At 36.4% G+C, this 13,018-nt stretch overlaps 1 protein-coding gene across 11 annotated transcripts in view; it reads right to left on the bottom strand.

Moving 5' to 3' along the window:
- WAPL (WAPL cohesin release factor) overlaps positions 1–13,018 on the bottom strand; it is a 76,871-nt gene that overhangs the window by 10,957 nt on the left and 52,896 nt on the right. For 7 of the 11 annotated variants that reach the window (XM_070569750.1, XM_070569760.1, XM_070569739.1 and 4 more), the window contains 10 exons: positions 12,725–12,877; positions 12,319–12,455; positions 11,480–11,591; positions 9,277–9,504; positions 5,869–5,980; positions 5,426–5,523; positions 4,049–4,125; positions 1,009–1,184; positions 564–679; positions 19–183 (listed from right to left, as the gene is read on the bottom strand). In XM_070569750.1, the coding sequence (XP_070425851.1) occupies positions 19–183; positions 564–679; positions 1,009–1,184; positions 4,049–4,125; positions 5,426–5,523; positions 5,869–5,980; positions 9,277–9,504; positions 11,480–11,591; positions 12,319–12,455; positions 12,725–12,877 (1,374 nt within the window). The remainder of the gene's footprint in view (positions 1–18; positions 184–563; positions 680–1,008; positions 1,185–4,048; positions 4,126–5,425; positions 5,524–5,868; positions 5,981–9,276; positions 9,505–11,479; positions 11,592–12,318; positions 12,456–12,724; positions 12,878–13,018) is intronic. The other 4 variants (XM_070569768.1, XM_070569781.1, XM_070569764.1 and 1 more) reach the window with 1 other exon arrangement.

The raw sequence follows: 13,018 nt of genomic DNA, 5'->3' as shown, positions 1-13,018 counted from the left end.
TTTTAAGTTGTTGCTTACCTGCACTAAAGCCTGAACAGCATGGACTTGTCCAGCTATCCTTAAACTATCGTCTCCTTCTCCACTACAGAAGGAAGAATCAAAAGAACATGATGTTTCCATGTTGACAAGACAGTGCCGATTCCGAGCACTGTACTCCACTAGGTTGATCAGTAGACCTAGGCCCTAAAAAATCAACACACACACGTTAACACAGGCGAGAAGGAAAAGCAAATGAACACAACAGACTTAACTTTTACTGACAGCTAGAAACCTAATCAGTGTTGTACCATCTATACAATGGTTAAAAGCCAAAATGTAAGATAATGGTCTTCCCAAAGAATGATTTCACCACTTTTTAAAATGACCACTTTTATTTCTTACACTTTTTATCTTTACATAGGGCCCTTCATGGCTCTCTCGTAACACAGGAGGTTTATGTTCATAAGGAATCCATTGAAATCCACAATATATTGAACAACTGGTTCTTAAACCCACAACTAAGCTGAAGTTTTTATCATCTTCACAGATCAAGCACTCGTTCTGAAAGAGTCACGTGAACTCACCAGCACGCGAATATCAAATCTCTGCTCCTGAGGTAGGTACTTTGGAACCTGAAGAACACAGTTCATGGCTGTGCCAATCAAGCCATCCTGCTCTCCTGTTTTGGTGCTGCCCCACTCTGAAAGAGGGAGCGCAAGGACATGACAATTGTTACTGATTCTTCTTTACGACACTACAACCAACATTTACTAACACGGATATTAAAAGTCAGAAATACATAGCTCTTCCTTTATAGAATTACATTGTTGACTGTACTATTTCCGAGCCAAGCTACCAGTGTAATTCTGAAAACATCAACTCCTAAAAGCAGTTAAATCGATACATGAATAAGTGATGGCAATTAAAAAATCAGCAAACCAAGAAAAGAAGAAACAAGGAGACTACCCTGTTTTTACATGTAATATACACTCTTCCAATGAGACTATCTGTAGACAATTTATTTCTTACCATTATCATTAGTTAAATTGAGCAACACCCCAATGATGGCCCGCATGCAGTCCTCCACGGCTTTGCCCACGTGGTTAGTCACGTTCTGGTGAGGCAGAGGCTTACTGTCAGGTACACACACACTGTTCTCCGCACGGTTATACTGCTGAATCAGTTCTTCACAATGCTGTAACGCTCTTAGGAGAAAACAAAATGTAGACTGTTACGCTAAACAAAAACAGTTATCCTAAGGATTTCTACTTACTTGGACCTTAATGTTTCAAATCTGGTATAAATGCTGCTAAATTAATTTCTTTTCCTATTCCAGATGTTATAATGTATTAACTAGTCAATCATAAACCAAGTATGTCTGTCCCCACACCAGGTGCTAAATTTTGTTTTATTTTGGTAAAACTTGATAATTTAAATTGTTCTAAGCAAAGTTAAAATTGTAAACTCACTGCAGAAGTTTACATCTGTACCAGTCTCTCCAACACAAGAGATCCACCACAACCCCTGCCCAAACAAGGTAAAACCTTTAAGAACTAACACTGGACACTTCTGAATTTCACTTAGATGTTTTTCATTTAGAATGCAAGCTCTTAGCAGGTAGAGAATATTATTTATATTAATACTGCATAATAAATAACCTTGTATAGACAGGTATTAAATACTTCATAAACATTAAAGCAAATCATGTTTTTTAAAATGAGGTCACTTAACTGAAATGTCTCCTGGCAGCCATACAAGGGTACCAGCTGCACCAAAGGGTTCTCAAGATACTCCCCAAAATAACAAGGAAATGTATCTTTAAGCGGGTCTAGTATTTCTGAAGACTCTCTTTAAATCACCAACTCCATTAATTAAAAAAAGTCTATGAGAGATGAAGTAAGCTGACTCTGTCAGTTGATTCTTCATGCATTATGTATCATACAAAACCCTTAAAGAAAAGTGTACAGTCTAATCCCCCTCCAGATGCTCCTTGAGACATACCCTTTGTTAAGAAGGTGTTCCTCATGTCTAACCTAGGGTTGGGTGGGGATGTTAACCAGAACGGCTGTGCTGTTACTGTGAGCACAGCTGCCCTCGGTGGTACTAAGCTAAACCGCAGGTGGGCTGGGAGGAGGGGAAACAGCAGGGGTCTATTATTTACTCTTTCAATGTGCTGTCCCTGCGTTTGTCAGGGTTCTAGTAAAAAGCTCAAAAAGCCACATGAGTGGTCTTTCACAAACATCCAGTTCTGACTTCTGCTGCCACCTCTAAGACCTTTGACGCAAAGTTCCTAACCACAATGAAAGAGCTGAAAGCTGTCATCTTAAACACCTCCATTTGGAAGGCACTTGTCAGGGGTCATGAAGTATACAAGAGACATTTTAAAAATAAGAAACAGATTTAACTTGGAGGCATTCTCTTTGGTAAGGGAGGTTAAACATGGTAACAAACAACTAGACAAATGACTCAAGGGTACTAAGTGTGACAGAAAATTTACAAATACAAGACAAAACAAGAGATGGAGGTGTAACCTACAGATTTAAAAAACCTGTTGGAAACTAGAGACTACTAGAAATTTGAGACTACTGAAAATGGGAATATTCACTGGACATTTGATAACACTAAGCAATTAATAATTTAGAGGATATAAAAATGGTACTGGTTATATTTTTAAAGAGTCCTCTTTCAGAGATTATATACTCAAGTATTTATGGATGAAATGATAGGAAATGTGTAACTTGCTTCAAAAGAGGACAGACGGGGACCGGAGAAGGTTACAGACAGAAACCAGAGTGGTTATGACTGATCATCTTTCAAGCTGAACAATGTGTACGTCGGAGGGTTATCATACTATTTTGTTTACTTTTGTCTACGTCTGAAGCTCTCCAAAATAAGAGAGAAACCTGAGTCAGGCTGTAGTGGGCTTCTGACACTGTACTAAGGACTCTGGACATATATCCATAGACAATAAGGAACAACAGAAACTTGGTGTTTGGGAGTATTTTTACAAAGCGGAGATTTAGGGAAGGTTCCCCCTCGGTGGTACTGTGGTGGACAGGACAGAGAACTAGGACGGAGGTATCACGAAGTAGGACAGAGTATTAAGAAGAAGCTGTTGGGAGAAGCTAAAACCAGGACTGGACACGTTTGGAAATTTTACAGCAGAGGTGGTAGCATTAGCATCACGTCAGGCAAGTTGGGCAGAGAAAGTGTGGAATGAGGGAAGCCACATACAGATCTGAGAAAAAAGGTATAAACAAAGGGCAGAAGAGGGGTAGTAAAGTTCACTTATAATAAAAATAAGGACTAATACTTAAGTGTTTACTATATGCCAAGTACTGTAAGACGCTTTACATATGTATGTGCGTGTATATATATTAACACTTTAATATTTATTGTACATGATATATATTATAAAGAGACATTTAAAAGTCATTTTGAGAATTTAAAAATGTTTCTCATATATACGCTATATTAAATATACACATTTTAGGGGCTGGCCCCGTGGCTAAGTGGTTAAGTTCACGCGCTCCGCTGCAGGCGGCCAGTGTTTCGTTGGTTCCAATCCTGGGCGCGGACATGGCACTGCTCATCAAACCATGCTGAGGCAGCGTCCCACATACCACAACTAGAAGGACCCATAACTAAGAACATACAACTATGTACCGGGGGGGCTTTGGGGAGAAAAAGGAAAAAAATAAAATCTTTAAAAAGAATAAATAAATATACACATTTTAAAAATTTTATATATAATTTAACATATATTAACATACATTTTAATTCTTTTTATTGTAACAACAACCTTAGATAGGTAGATACAATTATTACTCCCCTTCTGAAGAACTTGTAGCAAGGAAGCGACCTGCCCAAGGTCGCAGGGCTGCAGTTACGAAGCTGGGAGCCACACTCAAGTCCTCTGGCTCTAACTTCTGTACTGCACTGCAGTGCTTCTGCTTCACAGAACTCAACAGACAGAAGTATTTTATGGAAGAAGGTGATATAACCGTATTTCCTTTGTGGTCAATCCAAATGCTTTCAATAAATAGCCTGATATTTCAGAAAAACTTACTTAGCTGATGAAACAATGAGTTGCGAATCTTTATATGCTATCAAGTAGCTTTGATTCTCTGGATTATGCACTGTTACCTAAAAGGGAAAAATGTGAAACGATTGTGCAATTCATAACTTTCATTCATTCACTACAACACACAATGCCTGGCACTCTAAAAGACACAGATGGGGAAGAATCAGCTCTTGTCATCTAAGGGAACAACCCACATGTTCCAGACTTAAAGTAACAGAGCTACTGCTGTATTACAACTTAAAACATCCCTGTTATAATTGCTTGCACATAATTTAATGTATTCTGTACTACACATTCACTGTAGTGAACTATTAAGCACTTCTTCAAATGTCAGAAAGGAGCAGTCTCTAACTTATAAACTAACTAATACTTCAAAGTTCTTACGTGGATTCATTTAGAATAAAAAAACAAAAAAAATGAGGGGCCAGCCTGGTGGCGTAGTGGTTAAGTTTGCACACTCCAGTTCGGTGGCCCAAGGTTTGCAGGTTCAGACCCCGGGTGCAGACCTAGCACTGCTCATCAAGCCACGCTGTGGTGGCACCCCACATAAAATAGAGAAAGACTGGCATGGTGTTAGCTTAGCAACAAACTTCAAGCAAAAAGAGGAAGTAACTGGCAACACATTAGCTCAGGGCTAATCTTCCTCACCAAAAAAAAAAAAAGAAAAAAGGTATGTTTATCTAATATACCTGAAGCACTTTAAAAGAGAGAAGGAACAATTTCAATTTCATCTATGCCAGGAACTTTTAATTCACATTAAATTATTTTCCCATAGATGGTTCAAAACGTACCTAACCAATCCAGTCTAGTCAACACACAATCTATGCATCCTGAAATTCACTGGCAACATAAATTCTAATCTATATTGAATGGGGTTCAGTCATTCATAAAAGCCAAAGAACAACTATACTTTTGGCATATGGTTCAAGAGTATCATTCTTCAAAGCAAAATACTACTATAAGCTGTGACTACAATCTGATTCAAATAATAGCTAAATCAAGAAAATCCTTTTTAATTTAAAAAAAAAAAAACCTGACTGCATTTAACTGCTGTTTTCCACAAACAAGTTGATATATTTAAGCAGAATTCTACATTAAGGAAACAACAATAACATTTAGCAACATAAACAAACTTGATTGCAAGGTTTCATATGGAGCAACAATATCTGTATTTTTAAAAAGCTAAACTGCACATTTAACTTGTTCATCAACATTGCTCAAAGAATGCAATCAATTTCAATTTGGATGAACAAAAGGGAAATTGTAGGGATATGTAATATAAAATATTTGGCAGTCACACACACACAGTCACAATTAAGATTAAATAATTTTCTCCAAATAGTTGTCCACACTTATACTCACACTTTCTAAAACTCGTAAACATCTCTCTGCGCCCCATAATGAGGCCACTAGTTTCTCTTCATCTTCGTCTCTACTTAAATGATCCACACATTCTTTCACTAGGAGAGAAGAAAGGGATATTAGCAGGCTCAGCCCTCCACACTCACCCCAAACTAACACTGAAAGCCGTCTGCACGCACCACGAACATGCTGCAACCTCTCTGGACATTATTTACTCTACGTTTTATACTGTGAGATGTTGACAAGCATGAGACTCAATTAGCTATTTCCCTAACTCCCTAAGTGTTAATGGCTTTTCTTTTAAAAGTTAGAGATTTGCAAGATACTACCAAAAGAACAGATCCTTTCAAACTGATGCAATTATTTTTTGAAGTATGTAAAGAGAGTAGTTCCTTGAGGCTTTAAATAAGACAGAAAAGCTGTGACATGTGCATGCACTGTACCTTTATCTACAATGTGATCCAGACCGCCCAAAAGCCGGAGCTCTTCTTTAAACCAGTCTCCCGCTCGTTTAGAAGTAAGGGACAGCAACGTCTCCATAGCCAAATGCCCCGTCTAAAAACCAGAAGCACCATTAATGAATATTGACTCTGAGCAATAATTCTGAGGCAACACTTCTAGAGATTGTTTTTCTTCAGAAAAGTTCACTGCATGCTACAAGCCCACAGTATTTTTTTCTAATACAGTAAGAGCTTTTATAACTGAACTAATTTTAACTTTTATCAGAATAGTCTAAGCTGAAGAAATGTTTTTAACCATTGGCTTGTTTTCATAGAGAAAATCCATTATTAAAAGTAGTCTAGGGGGCAGGCCCCATGGCCCAGTGGTTAAGTTCAGTGCACTCCACTTCGGCAGCCCACGTTTGGTTCCCAGGCACGAACCTACACCACTTGTTAGTGGCCATGCTGTGGTGGCAACCCAGGTAGAAAATAGAGGAGGACTGGCACAGATGTTAGCTCAGGGCAAATCTTCCTCAGCGAAGAAAACAAAAGAAAAAGTAGTCTAACATTTGTCAGTTCAAATTAAATATATACTAGTGCTATTATTTCTACAGCATAGAGATTCAAGGGTGGGACTGTTGAATCAAAGTGTGCATGTATTTTAACTGTAAATCAACATACTGGATTAATTTACCATAAACACTGTGACATGTAACACTCCAGGAGCAACGTGTGGGTGCATCAGTTGCCCTGAATCCTCAAAAGCAAGAGTTATCACTTTAAATTTCTACCTGAGGGTGAAAAATGGTATCCTATTGCTCTGGTTTGTATTTTTCTAACTACAGCAAACTTCAGCATTTTTTCACATATTTATTAGTGAACTGTATTTCTCCCACTGTGAATCCCCTGTCAATTATTCTTTGCTTATTTTCCTGCAAGGTTGCTGGCCTTTTTCTTATTGCTCTCTATATTTTCTTATCTATTCTGAACAAAAATCCTTAGTTCCTTTTAGTGTTTCAGATTCACAAGTCTTAAACTTTACACTGCAGGGTTAGCAGCCTGGATACACATCCTTTGGCCACCATGAGAAAACCACATAGATAATGATTCAGGACCACCACTAGAGGATGCACAGAACGCTAAGAGCCATATTTGCAACCAGACTAAAGTTTTTCTTTTTCTTTATTTGCCTTTAATTATTATTATTTTTTACTGTATTTTTTATTAAAAACATATAGCCACCCCAACAAAGAGCAATCTGGTTCTGTTGCAATAAGGAACTTGAACATAACAAAATAAATGCCTTAATTAGCAAAGCTGAAAAGATCTGGTTTTCTTCCCAAAGCTCCTTCTCTTTGAAAGATGCAAGTTTCCATTAAGTCCTCCTGGCCTATTTGGAACTAAATATAAACTAGATATTTGGAAATGCAAAAAACAAATCTTACCAGCAAAAATCTTCTTATTAGAGACTTAGAAGAGATCTAGCATATTTTAGTCTATTCTTTAAAAGAGCAAGGCTGAGTCCAAGGTGACAAATGCGGAACTAGAATTGAACACTATAAAAACAGATTCAATTTTGCCCCATTCTCATTCTAAGTCCCTGAAAGGATAATCAGTGAGACCAGTCCAGGTCTATCAGCTCACGAGTCACAGCAGTAACGCTGAAGCCGAATGAGGTCCGCTTTGTTTATGTTAATAGAGCCAAAACTGCTAAGTTTTTATGCTAAAAAGGGATTTTATTGTTTGCTTCTATTGGCATAAAAAGGATTATTTGATATTTTAGACTATATTATTTATAAGCTAGCATTTACAAATAGCCCACAATTCAAACATTTTATTTGGAAACTGGATAGCCCTCCAAGAGCCCAGCCAAATCATTAATTAGAATACTATTCAGCAACTGTTAGTTCTCAGTTATTTGAATTATATCTGAAAACATTATAATATTAATATTTTACATTATCTTTCCATGGCACATCAGCAGCAGCAACATATTTCTAGGAAAAAGTTAAGCAATTAATAAAACAAACAAAACTAATATATATGGGATAGTCACTGTACACAATGTCCATTGGAAGATTTAAAACAAATACAATATATTCAAGAACAGCTGAACTTAGCAACTGAAAATTAGCATCTGTGTTCTGGTTTTAATCATGTGAGTTAACTAACACAATATGTAAGAAAATTTTCATACTGGTATTTGCCATTCTAATAAATTCAACAAACCATGGATTAAATTCATTCAACAAGTTCATCATCATGTTATTTAATAGCAAATGCCTGGGAAGAATCTAAACATTGAACAAAACAGAAGACCAAAAAAGGGCACATTTATTCAATTATGCAGCAAATAAAAATAACAGGCTCAAATTTATCCTTTTATATCATTAAAAAATTTGTATACATTATTAAAAATGATAGAAGTAAACAAAAATTACAAAGCATTTTAAAAGCAGTATACAAATAAATAGTTTGGTGAGGTAGATGGATCATTTATCCATCATCTGAGTTAACAGCTATTTCTCCAATTTTAGTAAGTGAAAATACTGAATACATGTCAATTTTGCATCTTGCCTTTTAATGCTAACTTGCTCTTCCTCTCAACCCCCACTTTATTGGAATCTATTGCCTACTCTACCCTAACTAAACAAAGCAACACCTCTTAAGTGGTATCTGGCTAGCACAAGGCATCCTGTAATTTCTGAGGCAAATGCTGCAGTCTTCAGTTTAGCAGGCAATAGAAAAAACAATGATTATACAGTTTTGATGTTGGAAATATCTGGACAAATATCTTATTTTTTCAAAATGACAAGGCCAATTATCTTCTACTGGCCTAGTAACCTCTGGGGACCTGTAAGCAGAACTGGAATTAACCAAAAGCAAGATGGTGATCTTGGGAAGCTGTGTAGAGCATGATGGTAGCCAGTGGCCATAACCCCAATTACCAGAGACATTACTCCAGTGAGGGCAGGTGCCTAGGAACCTTCCTGCTGAGTCTTGGCCCCTTGAAGCCGTTAATCAGATACCCACAGAGACCCTGGAACAAGTGAATGCTCACTGAAAATGGCCCTTGCAAATCTCTGAATCTTTATTCTTGAAACTCCCAGAAAATAAGAATTTGAATTCCTAATAGCCAAAATGTAATTTCTACATTAAAAAAAAAAAATCAAGAGAAAAGGATTAGTCAAAATGCAACAGAAAACTTACTGGCAAAAATCTAAATATAGATGGGCTAGTTTAGGAATTTCAGGCAGGGAACAGAATTATGCCCAGAGCTACACCTTAGAAGAATTTGCTGCATTGTAAACCAAGAGGTTAAATGATTTGTCCAATGTCACAAACTTGCTGTGACTAATTAAAAGATTTCTGAAAATAATTTTGATTTCATAATGGAAGGAAGGAACCCACCGTTATATTTTCTAGGTCAAGATGCTTGTTGTGCACAGTTTCACAGAGCCTTCGAATTTTTTCTTTGATTTTGTTCATGTCTTTTTCATTTAGTAGCTTAGCTGAAGAAGCATCTTGTTCCAGTTCTAGAAGTCGAATCATTAGATCTAGGCTAGCTCTATCAAGATCCATGTTCAAACGATCTCTACTCAGTATGTACATGAGGGCAGCTGTACAAAGGGACAAATTCTTTGAGACAAAAAAAAAAGTTAACATAAGCAATTAGTAACAATTTCAGAAAATAAGACCAGTTTGACATTTGTTCACGTTGGAAACCCTGAAAATGTTTTATTCAGTGAAACCCCCCCTCTTAAAATATTTGAGGGGAGTAGGGGGACTAGGCAAACGTGAATCAAATAAATAAATAAATAAAGCACTGTTGCTTACAATTTCCCTTTCTATAAGCCTTCCCGACATGAATGCCCCAATGCTAGAAGAATCTAAGTGGAATTACATATTTCTTTGGCCATTCTGTGATAAATGAAGTTTACAGAACATTTTTCTCAGCAGTATATCTCTATATATAATCCTATTTTACAATACACTTCAGTCTTTATTCTTTACGTTATAAAGTCAAATTTCAGTTTAAAATCAATAATGTAAATATGTTTGAAAATACGTTATCAGCTACTGTTTTCTGTAGGGTAAACACAATTGAGTTTGTGTCAATATATAAAGCAAGGATGCTCAAATAAACATATTTAGACTATTTCTTTAAAATAAACCAATCAGGTCTGGTTGAATCAAATAATTTTTTAAAAACCATTAATATACTCTCGAAATCATTCAGATCAGGTAGTCAAGCACAGTCTGCTTATAACAAATACTAAAATCTACAAGTATTAAAGGTGATATATGTTAGGTAAGCATTAATATAACAAAAAGGTCTATGTTTGGATATTCCAACATTTGGGATATTCTGTACTTAAACTTATTTCAATGCACAAAAACATAATTAACTATTAAAGATTTAAAGTTTGAATCCCCAAAAGTAAAGAAATTTCAGATTAGGTGACTAATTAAATGCTTACATAGCCAATTATTTTTGGAAATTAGGATGTCAGAGTACAGGCCTTGGGAAACCCACTGTGCCCATGAACACACATTAAAGCCTTGGTCCTCTCACAAGTGCATGACAAAGCAAACGAATTCTTGATTCTCTTCTCTGCCCTCATTGTTCTGTCTGCCACAACTTGGTAATGGAGTCACCCTCACTCACTGTAAAGCACATTGCTTTCAGTTTCAGAAGACTCAGTATTAGATTGTTCCAAATCTGCATTTGGAACATAATTTCCTTGAATAAAAATATAATAAAGCCTCCTCAAAATACCACTATTGATAAAGATAAGTAATGATGTTTTTCTAACTTTGATAATGTTAAACCTGACTTTCATTACATATGCTTTATTTTTAAGAGAAAGTGTCAAAGTCATAATGAAAATGAGGAATTTGGGGGCGGCCCCGTGGCCAAGTGGTTAAGTTCGCATGCTCCACTTTGGTGGCCCAGGGTTTCGCCGGGTGGATCCTGAGCGTGGACATGGCACCGCTCATCAGGCCATGTTGGGGCGGCGTCCCACATGCCACAACTGGAAGGATCCACAACCAAAATATACAACTATGTACTGGGGGCATTTGGGGAGGGAAAAAAAAAAGACTGGCAACAGTTGTTAGCTCAGGTGCCAATCTTAAAAAAAAAAAAAAGAAGAAGAAAATAAGGAATTTATTCTTTTTCACAAAGGGCTATATCCTAGCTTCAACATCCAGACAAAAAGTAATTTTTTAAATTTCAAAACCTTTTCTTTTCATGCTATTAATAATATCAAAGACTAGTAAAAGATTTTTTCCAGTACTTTCTGATTAGAGGAAATCAATGCTTACAGAATTAAATATCTCCAGTATGGCATGGTATATTAGCTATGGTAACTGAACAATGTTTTAATAGTATAAATGGACAAGTTACGGGGGGAAAAAATGACATGAGAAAATAATCTTAAATGATTTATTAAGCAAAACTTCTGGCATTAAGCTGTATATATTTAGCAAATAAACTCAATCCATAATTAAGAAATATTTAGATATGAATATCCAATGAAGGTATTTTTCAATACCCAAACAGACTAGAGTTTGCAAATAATGCTTCTCAATCCCAGACAGTTAAAAATACCTGATGGTGCTGGGAATCATCCAAGGTTTTAAAGACCATTGCTACCATCCCGTGTGCTCTCAGGTGCATTCGAAAACTGGGCATGGCACATTTAGTAGCCAAGCTAATAACACTGGAAGAAAATAGGCTAGATTAGGGGGACTGAAAATAGCTAGTGCATTAGTTTTTCGCTTGCGCAATACCAAAACAAGCAAATGGGGAGTGGGGGTGGGGAAGGGATTGTGTCAAAGCATTGCTCACACAGATCACGATATAAAAAACAGGAGCAAACTAAATTATTAAAAGTTTACTGATGCATGGTATGTGATTATATTACAAAATATAAATAACACATGATCATCTTTAGTGTATTCCTTACATTACTACTACCATTAAAAGCAAGAAGTCTGAGGTACCTTTCATAATGCTTCTGATACGTGAAGATTATAAATACTATTTGATTGTACATATTCTAATTGACCGGATAATTGAATCAAATCAAGATATTCAACTCATTATAGTATGCAAAAGATCCAAATCAAAACATGCTTAAATTAATCAAATTTATCACTTGCATGTCTAAAACTTTGGGCTGAAAAGAACTTAAAAGACTCTTTAGCATAACACTTCTTTTAAGCATCTGGAAACTGAAGCCTAGAGTAAACCATGACACTACAATCACCCATCTTTCTTCATCCGTGTAGAATCAAGTCCCTTACAAGGAATCAATCATATTTTAACCTGTCACTGGCTATAACTACACCCATGATAACAAAATCACAAATGTGTGGCTCCATCCAGATGCAGATTTTAATGAGACACAGCATGCACACAATTACCAAACCCAAGTAAGACCTTACCTAAGGCAACGTGTGTTTAGAGGCTGAGTGCTCTTTAAGCCACTTAACAAGTACTCAATGTCGTCAGTGAACTCTTGATTTTCACCAAATTCCACCACATCATTGAAGTGCTTCACGTGCTGAACAACAGTATACAACTGCCAAGAAAAAATAAGTCCACCTCTTTTGTATCTATAAACTAGCATATTTGAATCTATGAGCTTGCTGTACTAAGAGTATATAAAATAGTTCATTAGACGGCAACCAAAAGGAAAGTTTTAAAAACATTGGCAGTAGTAGGACAAGATAAGTTCATGGCTCAAAACTGTGAATATCAGTGTGCTGATATTTGTTCAAGACATTAAAAGGCTAAATATTACATACAAAAATCTATCCACGTGCAGTAAAACTGTATATGGCTCCTTACTTCTTTGTCTTCTTTTCTGCATTTCAGTGCAGTAACTATATCTTGGTAGGGCTGAGTAGGTATTGTCACAGTTTTTATCACTTTGGGTGGTGGTGCAGGAGCCTTAAAAACTCCATCATCTTTTTGATTTGGTTCCTTTGAAGACAGCCTCACCTATTAATAAAGGTATTAAATTAGTTGTTCTAAATAAATATATAAAAATAGTAACATCTCATCTACCTGGCTAATTGAGCTTAAAAAAAAAAAGATAGTGATAAAGGCAAAAAAAAAGGTGGGGGGGATGGAGGGAGGCCT

The sequence above is a fragment of the Equus przewalskii genome, chromosome 1 (genome assembly GCF_037783145.1).
Source record: "Equus przewalskii isolate Varuska chromosome 1, EquPr2, whole genome shotgun sequence".
Taxonomy (NCBI): domain Eukaryota; kingdom Metazoa; phylum Chordata; class Mammalia; order Perissodactyla; family Equidae; genus Equus; species Equus przewalskii.
Note: the sequence above shows the minus strand (reverse complement) of the source record. Positions and strands in the feature narration are given on the sequence as shown.